This window comes from Boleophthalmus pectinirostris, unplaced genomic scaffold (genome assembly GCF_026225935.1).
Source record: "Boleophthalmus pectinirostris isolate CB_2022bp ecotype Guang Dong unplaced genomic scaffold, ASM2622593v1 HiC_scaffold_18, whole genome shotgun sequence".
Classification (NCBI taxonomy): domain Eukaryota; kingdom Metazoa; phylum Chordata; class Actinopteri; order Gobiiformes; family Gobiidae; genus Boleophthalmus; species Boleophthalmus pectinirostris.
The window spans coordinates 45,472,349-45,486,449 of record NW_026571133.1 but is presented as its reverse complement, the minus strand read 5'-3'; the positions used below and the strand labels follow the sequence as shown (position 1 = coordinate 45,486,449).

General features: G+C 43.1%; 1 protein-coding gene across 1 annotated transcript in view; it reads right to left on the bottom strand.

Moving 5' to 3' along the window:
- Window positions 1-210: 210 nt before the first annotated feature.
- net1 (neuroepithelial cell transforming 1) overlaps window positions 211-14,101 on the bottom strand; it is a 118,545-nt gene continuing 104,654 nt past the window's right edge. Inside the window, exons 4-12 of the mRNA XM_020923656.2 lie at window positions 9,884-10,031; window positions 5,476-5,580; window positions 5,103-5,267; window positions 4,652-4,714; window positions 3,369-3,542; window positions 2,912-3,169; window positions 2,635-2,805; window positions 2,102-2,288; window positions 211-1,827 (exon numbers count right to left, since the gene is read on the bottom strand). Of these exons, the coding sequence (XP_020779315.2) occupies window positions 1,412-1,827; window positions 2,102-2,288; window positions 2,635-2,805; window positions 2,912-3,169; window positions 3,369-3,542; window positions 4,652-4,714; window positions 5,103-5,267; window positions 5,476-5,580; window positions 9,884-9,976 (1,632 nt within the window). The 5' untranslated portion in view covers window positions 9,977-10,031 and the 3' untranslated portion in view covers window positions 211-1,411. The remainder of the gene's footprint in view (window positions 1,828-2,101; window positions 2,289-2,634; window positions 2,806-2,911; window positions 3,170-3,368; window positions 3,543-4,651; window positions 4,715-5,102; window positions 5,268-5,475; window positions 5,581-9,883; window positions 10,032-14,101) is intronic.

Sequence of the window (14,101 nt, the reverse complement as noted above, 5' to 3'; positions counted from 1 at the left end):
TTTACCATTATTATCCCAACCATTATTACTTCCATTTTACCATTACATTATTGTTACTACCATTATTACATAATTACTACCATTTTTACCATTATTACTACTGTTACTACCATTATTGCTACTACCATTTATAGTCTTAATTCGTGTTATAACCTGCCATATGGATTTTAATGTTTTCCACAGACAAAAAGACCAGTTGAAACCAGAAAGTTCAATGCAATCTTACATCTTTATTGCTTTTAGTTACACACATTCCACCATTTTCTTTAATTCCATTTCCATCAACAGTTTTTCACTTTCCAAAAATCCTTCTATATCTTCTCTTCCCCTACTTACAAATATACGTTCAAACCTATTTTCTTTTGCAAAACTAAACATTTTGCACTTTCCTTTTAGTCTTAACGTCCCAAAACTATTCTTTATCTCAATCTTTCTCGTCTTCTCTCGAAAGTCCGTCAAAAACACACTTACTTTTTCATAACTTTACCAAAACAATCCAATCCTGTACAATTGGACTAATATCTGCTTTGTAGCTAAAAAACTATGCAAGATGTTACACTGAAAAAAAGCTCCAGATAATTCTCAAATTTTTGGCTCAGATTGTAAAACATTTTCAAACTTTTTAAAACGAAACTTCAGACCTGATTGAAAACCCAAATATTCGTTTTAGGTTGCGTGATTTTTGTCGACAACGTAAAGTATATTTGCTTAAAGGAATGTATAAAAATAAGACCTAGCTTTGTGAATAAACTGCCTCCTCATTGGCTGGCGCTAGAATTTCACGTGCTTAAATGCAATTGGTTGTTTGAGCAAAGTGGGAGAGACTAACGTTTGATTGACAAGGTATCAATCAGTATATGTTCATTAGGAAAAGCTAAAACCAAAAATAGCATTTTAGCTCATGTTGTTACGCTAATATGCAAATTTGTCGTATTTAAAACGTTTAACACGTTTTTAAAGATTTTAAGATTCTACTGTTTTTTTAAACGGTAAAAATGTCCTTTAATTCCATTTTGTTAGCTTGTAAAAACTCTAGCCAACCAATCACATTTAAACTCCCAATTCTCCACGCTCCAACCATTTCATTGTAATTTCTTCCTTTTAAACGCTCAACAGTGCTGCTACAAAAAAACACTACGCTTTCTCAAATACAAAACTGCAAAATGAATCCCACAAATAAGTAAAATAAAGTTTAAATATTACGTTAGGAGTAAACAACATGATTCAAACGCCAAACTTCCCTTCGCCGTGAGTCTCTGTGGAAGCTGCTGCGTTCAAAATGGAGGGTACGTACATTATAATAGCTGCCAGGGAGTGGACAGTAACACGGAACACTGTAAATATAATACACAGACATAAATATAGTCCAGGAGTTTTCCGATTATTTACAAAATGTCCAAAAAGTTCCAACTCAAACCATCGTCTCTTTCCTTTTCCCCAAAGAGTAGATGTATTTCTTGTCCTTTTTGGATTTGAGGAGGGACGCCGTGGTGGAGTAGGAGGGCAGGGAGCGTCTGGAGGGCTGCGGGGTCAGGGGGCAGGAGCAGGGTGAGTTCGGGGCGGACTGAGAGACCTGTAGGGTGTTTTCGTCCGTCGTCTCTTCCATGTGGACTATGGCGGAGACGGAGGAAGGTCTGCGGCGGAGGGAGGACGAGTGGGAAGGCGACGGCGAGCAGGGGGAGGATTGCGAGATGGGGCGGAAGGGGGCGATGGCGGATCTGAGGCAGTTGAGCCACTGTTGTTTGTGGAAGACGTCGTTGACCTGGAGCGTGTGGGAGGAGTGGGCCTGGGTGGGGTCCTGGGAGCGCAGTCGGAAAATGTTCTTAGCTGGAGAAAAAAAAAAAAGAAAACGATTAGTGATGCTGGTAAAGTGTTAAAAATAGACACACAAATTTGACTGTTTATTCTATTGGGATAAACCTGGACTAAACTAGGACTAAACCAGGACTACACTCAAATTAAACCAGGAATTGAGAAGGTCTAAGCCAGAACTAAACCAAGACTTCATACCAAATCATGATGAATAAACAAAGAATAAACAAAGACTAAACTAGCTCTAAATCAGGATTAAATCAGGACTAATGTATGGTTGAATTTTTACCTCTGTCTCCGTTGCTGAAGGCCCCTCGGAAGGACCCCCCCATCCTGACGTCTCCGTCCTGAAGGTCCTCCAGCAGAAGGTCCTGGATGGGGATGGGCTGTCTGTACACCTGGAAGCACTGACGCTCGTTTCTGCTCACGGGCCGGGTCAGAACCAGAACCTCCGTGAACAAGAACACGTGCAACTTCTGCGGAAAAGAGACAACAGAAACGTGGGGTTACATAAGAGCAAGTTACACCCGCAAGTGACAATAAAGGTGGGCTTTTAAATACTTATAGTTTATCTGTGAAGTGATTACGTAAGATTTCAAAGTTCAAAATGCCTCAAAATCAAGTTGACATTACAATATTAAAATAATTTAGGCATGTGATCAACTGTGATTTATCATATTTTGAATGTGCACTGTGTAACTTTTCTGGTGGAGAAATGCTTTTCTCCTGTTTAATGTCATACTGTGGACCAGAAAAGTTACACGGTGCACCTTTCTGCGATTTTCAGCTAAAATAACAGATGTGAGATGGTTTTATTCGTACCGTTCCGCTCTTGCTGCGGAGCTCCCCGTGGCACAGCAGGCTCTTACACTGCTCGATCCTCGGGTCCCTCTGCCTCTCGTCCAAATACTCCAGTTTGTCGATGTAGAACTGACACTCAGACTCGCCCTTCTTCAGGTCGATATCGGCCAGAACGTCCTGGATCAGACTGATCTGTGAAGAAGAGACAAAGATACATTTATATACAGATTCAAACAGTATGGAAAATGAGGATACAAAGTGATACTGCAGTAAGAGTAGTAGTAGAAATAGTACTTACAGCTTTCTCCAGGCTGGCTGCGTCGGGGTGCTCTGACGGGGTGTGTCTCAGGATCCGTTTGAGGAGCAGGGGGTACTTCACCAGACGAGACCGGGGGATGTCCAGAAAACTCCACAGGTCCAGTTTCCGGCTGAAGGGAGACTCCAAACATCTCTGAAGGAAGTCCTGCACCCGCGGGTCCTGCTTCCTCTGGTCCAGCAGGGCCTTCGCCGCCAGCTGGTTACTGCAGTAGTCTTTGTACGCGTTCAGTCGGGGCACCTGTGCCGGAGGAGGGACTCTCGTTAGGTTTAAAGCCGCATTGTGGAACACTCACAGTTAGGATGCCTGGTTTTCTAGACCAGGAATGGATCAGGACTAAACCAAGAAATATAAATCAAAAACTACAGCCTTTTTTCAATTCCTCTTTTCATTTGGTGGTGTGTTTGGATTTGAGTGTGGTGGTTTTGCAGTTCCTTACCCAGTTGACTACGATGTGTCCGATCTGGCCCACCGTCCCGTCCTCGGCTGTGGCCTTGGACAGCTGCTGGAGGAGGTCTTCATGAAGGGGGATGAACGCGTCCAAGTTTCCGAAGATGTGAGTCAGCTCCTCCTCGGACATGATGGACAGCTTCAGCATGGGGTCGTGGTACGCCTGAGAGGAGACGGAAAGTGGTCTCATTATTGTGATTTAAAGCTGCATTACGCAACTTTTCTGGAACAGGGTCTGCCACGTGCTTGTCTCTGTATTTATTGCTTTGCTCAGAATGTTGTACAGTCTGGCATTAAACATAGCTACGCCAAGTTAGGTTAGATCTATGAAAAGATGCCCCTTTTGTCCTACTCCTGTTCTTGTACTTTGATGTTGCAACATTGTAATTCCCCTCTGAGGGACAAATAAAGGTTATCTCATCGTCCCCAAAACAAAACATGATATCTGAAAGGCTTTTAAGTGAAGTTTGGGGGTATTTTTAGCTTGCACAATCTTCTAAAAATAACCGGCAGAAGTCCAGGAGCCAAAGCAAAGATGACCGGCGGCGTGTGTTTTTATAGCTGCTGGCGCGTACGAACCCGTTCTTCTGCCAGAGTCCTGATTTAATGTTAGCTTAAAGCTCTAGTACCCGATTCGTTCCCATGTTTCTAAAATCTGTCTCGTCTCAGTACATATCTTGTATAAACAGCTCTCGAGGTCAAAATAAGTCCGCCGTGTACTGCCTGCATCTAATTATAACGTGTTTTTTTGGTCCGATAATCAGGAAGTGTGTGTTAGCATGCTAGTTGTCATCATCCACGCTCTGAAAGTCGTTCTAAGCTCATCGTGGTGAACAATTACGATGCTCTGAACGCGTAAGGTGCCAAGTATTGTTAGCTTTACCGCAAACTCCGCTCCGGTCTCTAAAATTTATGAATAACTTTGGACCTCACTTCCAAGTTCTGTTTTTCACATTTATTTTAAGACCAAAATAAGTCCGCCGTGTACCGCCTGTGTCTAATTATAACACGTTTTTTTAGTCCGGTAATCAGGAAGTGTGTGTTAGCATGCTAGTTGTTATCATCCATGCTCTGAAAGTCGTTCTAAGCTCATTGTGGTGAACAATTACGATGCTCTGAACACGTAAGGTGAGCGAGGAAGAGCTTTGGACCTCACTTCCAACTTTCTTGTTTTTGAAGACGGTAAAAATGAGGTAGAGTGCCTTTAATAAAAGTTTCCCCTCCCTGTGGCTCACATGCCCTCCCGTTGGCGCAGAGGAGATTTAAACCCACCTTGCGTGCCAGCTGCAGATCCTCAATCAGGTCGTGCTCGCCGCGTGAGAGCTCGAATATGGCCTGAGGAGGAGAAGGGAGGAGAGCAGCCATTTTAGGAACCAGCCATGAATCAACAGCAACTTTTAAAGAGCAGCCAAAACAAAACAGATGAGTTAGCTTGTCTTAATCGCGTGTTGGCTAAAATGCAGAGTACACAAGAGGGATGGTAAGATAGCCAAGATATTTTTTTAAATCAAGACTTTTAATGGTTTTATTATTAGTCTGTCTACATATCCAAAGTTCAAAACGCTAGAGATTGGGAGTTTTGTGGACTGAATTATCCAAATGATTCTAGTGAAGGTTTACAGAGTTAAGGTTTGTGTGTTAAAAATGTGTGAATGAAACAAAACAACTATATTTTTCACATAAATCAGAAAATAGCCTGATATATCCTGGTTTTGCGTCTCACCTCCTGCCTCTTGATCTCCTTGGCGGACAGCGTTCCTTTCTGGTGCAGGTCCAGGTTTTCGGACCAGAGGATGCTGTTCCGGCGTTTGGGGGGGGTGGGGGCGGAGGCCTTGGAGCAGGGTTTTTGGGGCGCGACCGGCGTTTTCCCATCGCCCCGAAAAGAGGCCTGAAGAGTAGACCAAAGACAGAAAGACAGAGGTCAGGTTTAGATCATTTTTAAGATTGGTTGCCCTTGCACGCATTTATCCAGGCTTGGGAAGTACACCGACTTGTAAACTCAATGTATCAGCAGTAGCAGTAGTAGTATCAGTAGTAGCAGTCGTAGTAGCAGCAGCAGCAGTAGTAGCAGTAGTAAATAACAGTAGTATTCTCACCTGGATGGTTTGGCCGAATCGCCGGACGGCCCCATTCTTGGGAGAGATGAGGTTGGCGAGCGACGTCACCCTGCCGACCGGTCGGACGCGCTTGTTACTGGGTTCCTACAGCAACACAGAGAGGATAGAGTTAGACCAACTGCTCTCGTTAAAGCCACATTCTGGTTTGTTTTGTACACATCGAAGGAGATGATTCTTAAAACCATTTTGTTGCATTTCGTACAATTTGAGTCACCGAATATGAATCTATATGTCGAGTGAAAACCAAAAACTAGACCATATCAAACCAGGACTAAACCAGGACTAAACCAGGTCCAAACCAGGTCCAAACCAGGTCCAAACCAGGTCCAAACCAGGTCCAAACCAGGTCCAAACCAGGTCAAGATTGGTTCAACACTGGGTCAAAACCAGGACTAAACCAGGACTAAACAGAAATAAAACAACAAACAAAAACATGGCCAACCACCAGCCTTTTGAAAACACAAATGCTCATATTATATTACACTTAAACCTCAAAATATTTTATGAACTACGTTTACTTAATTGAAAACCAGCACAAATAATCCCAGTTGTCTGTCAGTGTAACACGAGGATTTAAAGAAGGACCAGGAGACAGAGAGACGGCCGGCCCCACACATGGACCAACAGCTGCCGGATCCGTACCGGGTCTTAAACCAGGTCCGGACTCCGGCTTGCTCCTGGTCTTTTGGTGGGTCTTCAGGGGAGGGGAGATGGGATTGGAGGAATGCCAGGAATGCCTATGACCTCCTCTCAGCTGTTCCATGCACTCCCCCCCAACCCCCTCCCCTAACGCTAACACGAGTGACCGGACAGGCGCGGCGACGGCTACCAAAAGCTAGCGCCCAATTTGTCACATGGTTTTTAACACCTTTGGGGACTTAGCCTCGGAGCAAATGCGAGCTATTAAAAGTGGCATATGTTTGCGACAAGAAAAACACGCCACAAATTGTCACTTGGAATCCGGATTACGCAGAGATTTCTACTGATTTTGAGAATTTAAGAAGAATTTTAGAGTCTGAAACAACTGTAATACATGCTGACATAGTGTTGATGATTGTTGAAGTTCATTTATAGTTTCATAGTTATTAAAAACACTCTTTCTTTAGCCAAATTATGGTGATTTCAACATTAAATAGTAGTACTTTCTTGATTTTAAACACATTCAGGAAAGGTTCTGCTCTGTTCTGTCAATGGAACTTATTAGTATCGAAACCTGCGAAAATAAGGATCTATTTTGGATACCGGCTTCAGTATCAATTAGTGTCTGATTCTCGATACTCTTGACGACCCTGCGATGGCTCTAGTGTTCTCTAATAATGCAGTAATAGTACCTTTTACCCCGGGCCTCCTGTGTGTTTACCTTTCGTGGGGCATTAGAGGCAGAGCGGAGCTTTTATGACCGTGACTAGTCGGGGCAGGTTGTTCTTTGAGCTTTGAGCCTTCGCGTGAGAATGGACTGCACCTGGGTTTCTCCCTTCCCCCACCACCACCGCCGCCTCCCTCTCTCCTTCTCTCCCTCTCTTTTTCTCTCTCTCTCTTCTACGAGCTCCCGTCTTCAGCCTCGAGCTTTTTTCAGAAATGAGAGAAGGGTCTGGCAGTGGCCCAACAACAACGAAAATCAGAGGTAATGATTTCCACTGCTGGGAAAAAAGCCGAAGATTTTAAAGTTAATTTACCAGACATAACTCTCCGCAAATGCACACTAAAACCTCACTAACATGTTAAAGTTACACTGTGGAACTTTTATTTGTGTTTTCTTTTAATTCAAAAACCAAATTCTTGTCTCAAAATTATCCCGGTAAAGTTTCAAAGTGTGGTATTAAAAGTATCTTGCATTCATTTCGTTGCAGTTTTTTCTAGCCAAAACTTTCGGATTGTGATTGGGAGCAGGCTCGCCCCTCCACAGATCTGACCTGTAACTTGGCCCCGGACCAGGAAAGCTACACAGAATTTTAAAGAGCTCGTATTACGTTATTTCCAAGGTCTCTGTTATAATGTTTGCTCATCACAAACAGACCTGGAGTTGTGTTTTTCGTTTCATTCACACATGTTTAAACACACAAATCCTTCTTCTCTCAAACTGAAAACACTCAGTTCCACTTTGTGATGTCATGCAGGAAGTACAGGAAGTGCGATGTAGACAGACTAAAATAAAAGAATAAAAAGTTACTCAAACGTGTGAATGAAACAAAACAAAACACAACTCCAGGTCTGTTTTTGAGGAGGGAACAACTTTAGAACTCGTCTTAAAGCTCACAAGAGTCATTTTTGCGCGATATATGAACTTTAAAAAGTAAATCTTGCCAAAAAAAACATTCATAGTGCCATTTGAAAGTGGCAGTTGCAGCTTTGAAGTTGACATGTGGCAGTGATTTGAACACAGCTCCACTTCTGGGCTCAGGGTTATTGCTTTGCTCGGTGAAAACCAGGGCCAAACCAGACCACAAACCTACATTTCCTCTTGACCCAGACCAAAGACGGGTTTCACTTTTTTTTTTTTCCCCCCTCTGCTTTTTTGCGACGCTTCAGCAAAATTCAGCGAACAGAGCCACAGCTGTTTTACACATCAGCAAACGCCCGGCTCAGACTGACACTGCGAAAAAGTGAAAAGTGCAGCTCCAGCAACGTTTCAGTGACTCAAATGAAGAACAGTTTGTGTTTTTAGACTTAACTTCACTCAAGATCAATCATCTACCAACACAACCAACCTCTCTGTACTTCAACTCACAAAATAAAAGTACTAGTAGTAGTAATAGTAGTAGTTGTAGTAATAGCAGAAGTAGAAGTAGTACTAGTTGTAGTAGTAGTAGTAGTAGTAGTAGTAGACACAGTAGAAGTAGTAGTGGACACAGTAGAAGTAGAAGAAGTTGTTGTTGTAGTAGTAGTAGTTGTACCAGTAGTAGTAGAAGTAGTGGAAGCAGTAGTAGTTGTAGTTATAGTAGTTGTACCAGTAGTTGTAGAAGTAGAAGTAGCAGCACTAGCAGTAGTAGCAGTAGTAGTAGTAGTAGTAGTAGCAGTACTAGCAGTAGTAGTAGTAGTAGTAGGAGTTGTAGTAGAAGTTGCAGAAGTAGTTGTAGTAGGAGTAGTAGCAGTAGCAGTAGTATTAGTAGTAGAAGTAGCAGTAGAAGTAGCAGAAGTAGTTGTAGTAGTAGTAGAAGTAGTACTAGCAAGATTTTTAAGTTACTTTAATGAAGATGATTTGAGTAGATTTAACTTGAAAACATGAAGTAGAATGTTGTTTTTAGTTTTAGTCATTTGAAGTTTTTGCAGTGCACAGGCAGAAAACAGATGTGAGTGAGCCCTCTGGTGGCGGACAGAGGAACAGCACAGACATTCCTCCACACTCCAAACACAGTACACCTGAATTCACAGCTGGAGCTTCCAAAAGCAATACTGGAAAAGTGTGAGAGGCCGTTCCATTGTTCAAAGAAAGACAAAAGAGAGAGAGAGAGAGAGAGACGGAGAGAAAGAGAAACCATCAACAAAAGTTTTAGCTCAAGTTTCAGTCCAAACGCATGTCTGGACTTCAGCCGTTCTCAGGCTGCACTGGGTCAAAAAGTCAAACCTGGCAACTCGCTTCACTGCAACTTTTAGAAAACTTCTCAATTTATTCGGATCGCTTCTTCTTTTTGCAGATTTTTTTACTGTCACTCAAAGTCACATTTCGGAAACGCACTTCCTAAAAAGCCACAAAATACGGAACGGTGAAGTTTGGCAAAAGTACAGCTAAATGAAAGTTGAACTGAATCTTTGCTGCGTTGAGTTTCATGAACGAAAACTCGAATCTTAACGCTTTGTTGACCCGGCTGCTGCTCCCTGCTGCTTCACCTCGCAGGGAGTCCAGACTCTAGCTTTGCATAATTAAAAGACAGGAAACCGGGAATACGCGAAACTGTCGGAAGAGTTCATTCTCAGATGAACTTGTAGAAACTTAAAAAAAAAAAAAAAACTGAATGCAGCAATCTCACTATCTTAAAGTCCAAAAGGTTCCCTGATAACGCCGAGGTTTGATTGCTTCAGTGGAACTCGGTGACTCCATGTGGTTAAACATTGACACAAACTCGATACGTGACGAGAGAAATGGCGAAATCGCTCCAGAAATAAGCAGATAAATCAAAACTTTAAAGGTTTAATATTGCAATTTTTCTCGTTGGGGGTGTGATGTTCCACAGTGTGACTTTAAACAGCTCTACTTTGCATTTATACAGTTACAAGTGGTTTTAGAACATTGAAACGAACCGCAGATCTGACCTGTAACTCTGTCTGTTTTGGGCTCCTTGCAGGTAAAAAAGGTTTAATGCCGTACTGTGGAACATTCCGGACAATGCAATAACATCTCCACAGCAAGAAAAGCTACGCGGTGCAGCTTTAAACCCGTTGTTCTCACCTCGAGTTCTTTGCTGGCTTGGTTCTGGCTGTCAATCACTTGCAAAGTCCTTTTAATTGGCACCAAAGTTCCAAGCTCATCGTAAGACACCATCGCTTTGGGAATGATATCCGGAAAATCACCTTTATCCCAAATAGAATCCACCGTGCTGCAAAAATGTGGAACCAAAAGAGTAAAAATCGAAAAGATAAATGAGTAAAGTGGAGGCGAGCGGGCCCCGCGGTGACAGGGGCGCACCTGACGCTGCGGCTGCGGGGAGTGTGAGTGTGTGAGTCTGCAGAAGCACCGCGCCGGGACGCATTTATAGAGACGCAAAAAAAAAAAAAAAAAAGGAGGGAGCAGACGGAGGAGAGGAGGAGCCAGACAGACCCGAAACGGCCCACGTGGAGGGAGAGGAGGGAAATACAGACAGAGAAGGAGGGAGGAAAACAGAGAGAGGGAAGGAAGGAGGGAGGGAGGAAGAGGGGAAGGAGAGGGAGAAGAGATAGAAAACTATATATATAAAGAGAAGGAAGAGGGGAGAAAAAAAAAGAGAGAGAGGAAGGGAGAAAGAAAAGGGGGAGAGGAGGGGAGGAAGAAGAGAAAAACAGGGGGAAGGAGGGGGGAAACAGAGAGGGAAGGAAGGAGGGAGGGAGAAAGAGGGGAAGGAGAGGAAGAAGAGAGGAAAGAGATAAAAATCTATATACATAAAGAGAAGGAAGAGGGGAGAAAGAAAAAAGAGAAAGGGAGGGAGAAAGAGAAGGGGTAGAGAGGGGGAGGAAGGACAGAGAAAAAACAAGAGGAGAGGGAGGAGGGAGAGGAGGGAAAGAGGAGAGAGATAGGGGGGAGGAGGGAGGGAAAGAAAATATAGACAGAGAAAGAGGGAGGAAAACAGAGAGGGAAGGAGGGAGGGAGGAAGAGGGAAAGGAGAGGAAAGAGATAGAAATCTATGTGTGTATATATATATATATATATATATATATATATATATATATATATATATATATATATATATAATATAAAGAGAAGGAAGAGGAGAGAAAGAAAAAAATAAAAAGGGGGGAGGGAGGAAAACAGAAGGAAGGAGAAAGAACGGGGAGAGGAGAGAGGGAGAAAGACTGAGGAAAGGAGAGAGGGGAGAGGGGGGAGGAGGGAAAGAGGAGAGGGAGGAAAACAGAAGGAAGGGTGAGAGAGGGAAGAAGAGAGAAAGGGTAGAGAGGGGGAGGAAGGAGGGAAAGAAAATATAGACAGAGAAAGAGGGAGGAAAACAGAAGGAAGGAGGGAGGGAGAGGAAGAAGAGAGTAAAGATAGGAAAGAGGAGAGAAAGAAAAAATAAAGAGTGGGGAGGGATGAAAACAAGGAAGGAGAAAAAGAAAAAGGGGGAGAGGAGGGCAGGAAGAAGAGAGAAAACCAGGGAATGAGAGAGAAAGGGTAGAGAGGGGGAGGAAAGAGAGAAAAACAGGAGGGGGAGAGGAGACAGAGGAGAGAGAGAGAGAGAAATATAGACAGAAAGAGGGAGGAAAACAGAGAGGGAGGGAGGCAGAAAGAGGGAAAGGAGAGGAAGAAGAGAGGGAAGAGATAGAAATCTATATAAAGAGAGGGAAGAGGAGAGAAAGAAAAAAGAGGGGAGGGAGGAAGAAAGGAGAAAGAGAAAAGGGGGAGAGATGGGGAGGAAGAAGAGAGAAAAACAGGGGGAAGGAGAGAGAGAAAGGGTAGAGAGGGAGGAGGGAGAGAAAAAGTAGAGTGAGGAAGGGAGATGGAGGAAAACAGTAAGAAGGGGGGAGGAGAAACAGGAAAGGAGAGAGAGAAAGGGTAGAGAGAAAAGAAAAACAGGAGGGGAGAAAGAAAGAAAAGAGGGGGAGGAGGGAGAGACACAGGGAAAAAGAGGCAGCAAAAAAGGGAAGTAGAGAGAAATCGAGGGATGGAGTAGAAAGAAGAGAAGGAGGGAGAGAGACAAAGGGGGTGAGGGAGGAGAGGGATCGAGAGAAGGAGGGAGGGAACGAATAGGAAAAAGAAAGGGGAGAAAATAGGGAGAGGGAGGGAGGGTGAAGCAGGTGAAGAGAGGCAGAGTGAAGGATGGAGAGAAAAGAGGGGCAGAGAGAGAGGAGAGGGAAGAGAGACAGGTGTAGAGGGACAGAGCGAGAGAAAGAGGAGGGGAAGACAGAGAAAAAAGAAGTAGAGAGTGGGGGAGGGGGGGGGGGGTGAGAGAAAAGGAAGATCCAGAGAGAGGGAGAGAAAAAAGAAAACACACACAGAAAGAAAGTAGAGAGTGAGGGAGGAAAAGAGGAAAGGGAAGAGTAAAAGTTGTAGAGGGAGAGAGAAAGGAAAGACACACATGCACAGAAAGAGAGAGAAAGAAAGGGGGAGGAAAAGGGAGAGAAGAGGGAGGAGTAAAGGTTGTAGAGGGAGAGAGAAAGGGAAGACACAGAGAGAGAGAGAGAGAGAAAAAGAGAGAGGGAGGGGGGAGGAAAAGAGAAGACACACAGAGAGAGAGAGAGAGAGTAAGGAGAAAAAAAAAGAGATCAAGACAGTATAGAGACATGATGCGTCACGTCTGTGCAGTCACTTTCACGAGAATCTGTTTACATGTTCTGTCTGGGAGCTCCGGCCGCTCTGATTGGCTGATGACACTGATGACATCACAGACTCACACACCAGAGCAGACGCTCGCTCGCTCTCTCTCTCTCTCCACAATCACATGGGAATACAGTCCAACTTTTTATTTATTTTAAGATTAATATTCAAGGGAAACACACAAGGAAACGATTTAAAGACGCAGAAAAATAAAGAGGAATGTAAGTGCACACGCTGTGCTCTGCTCAGAAAATGACCGTCATTTAAGGACAAAATGCGTAATTAAATACAAATAATAATTCTTCTCTCTGTTCTGTAGAAATGTGCTGGTTTTTAAGTAAAATGCATCAAAAGTCACATTTGATTCACATTTTTCCTTGCCAAGTTAAAGGTGCATTGTGTAACTCCATGCACATGTTATTTGTTCATCTGGAAAGTTTCACACTATGGCATTAATTAAACCTTTCTGTCTTCATGGAGACCAAACCAGAGCAAGTTACAGGTCAGATCTGTGGAGAGGTGACCCCGCTCATAGTTGTTTTTTTTTTTGATGCATTTTTAAGCTGTAAAACCACCTGTAATAAAATAAAAGTAAAGTCGAGCTGTTTAATGTCACACTGTGGAACATTCCAGACAGAGTGATGACGTATCCATAGAGACAAGCAGGTGAGGGATCCCCAAACTAAGAGTGGGCGATATCTCGATATTTGAAATATATCTCAATATTTTTTAAACTCGATTTGGATTCTGACATATTGTATACACTAGGGATGGGCATTCGATGAAATTTTCTTAATCCATCGTCTGAAGAATTAACGATCAATTATCGATTAATCATTAACATTTTTATATTAAAATGATCATCATTATTATTACTATCTGCACTACTAATCTGCATAAATAAATTCAACTTTACGACATATAAACCGTAACCACTCTAGAGCCACATCAGCTGTTTGACATTAGAATGTGTTTAATTCAGTTTTGTTCAAATCTCACAGAAACAAAACTTAAAACTGCATCACTAATTTGCATAAACTAAGTGAAGATAAAACTCCAGCTCTTGTGTCGCTGATGTGGTTCAACTTCTGTTGGATTAAAAGACATGACTCAGGTGAATACAGGTTAGTGTGACCAGATTTGTGTTTGTCAAAACCAGGACAGCGTACGGGGGGAGGGGGGCGGGGCCTCGTCATCCACATTGAGCGACTCTCACCTGGTAAAACTTTTTCCCACTGGACACAGAGACATATGTGCTGCTTTTACACTGTTTGGTCACGACACACACAGCAACCTACATTCGGTTTGTCGATTAAAATTAAAGTAATCGATGAAATTCTTAATAATCAATTATCGATTAATCGACTAATCATGCCCATCCCTAGTATATATGGATATAATACTTCTATTCAATTCTGATTTTGCCGCGTCGTTTGTTTGTCTTCTCTGTGCGTCTCCGCCTCCCTGATTTTGCTGCTTGTGTCTCATTCACTCGTCACTATCGCCGTGAACGCCCAAAGTTGGTGCCAGTGAAAAGCTTCAAGCAGCACAAAACTTTTCCACCATTTACAGACAAAATCACCAGCAGCACATCCTCTGTCACAGAGAGAACACTCATATGAACACTGAGTCTGTCCTTTAGTCCGACAGAAGCTGAACCACATC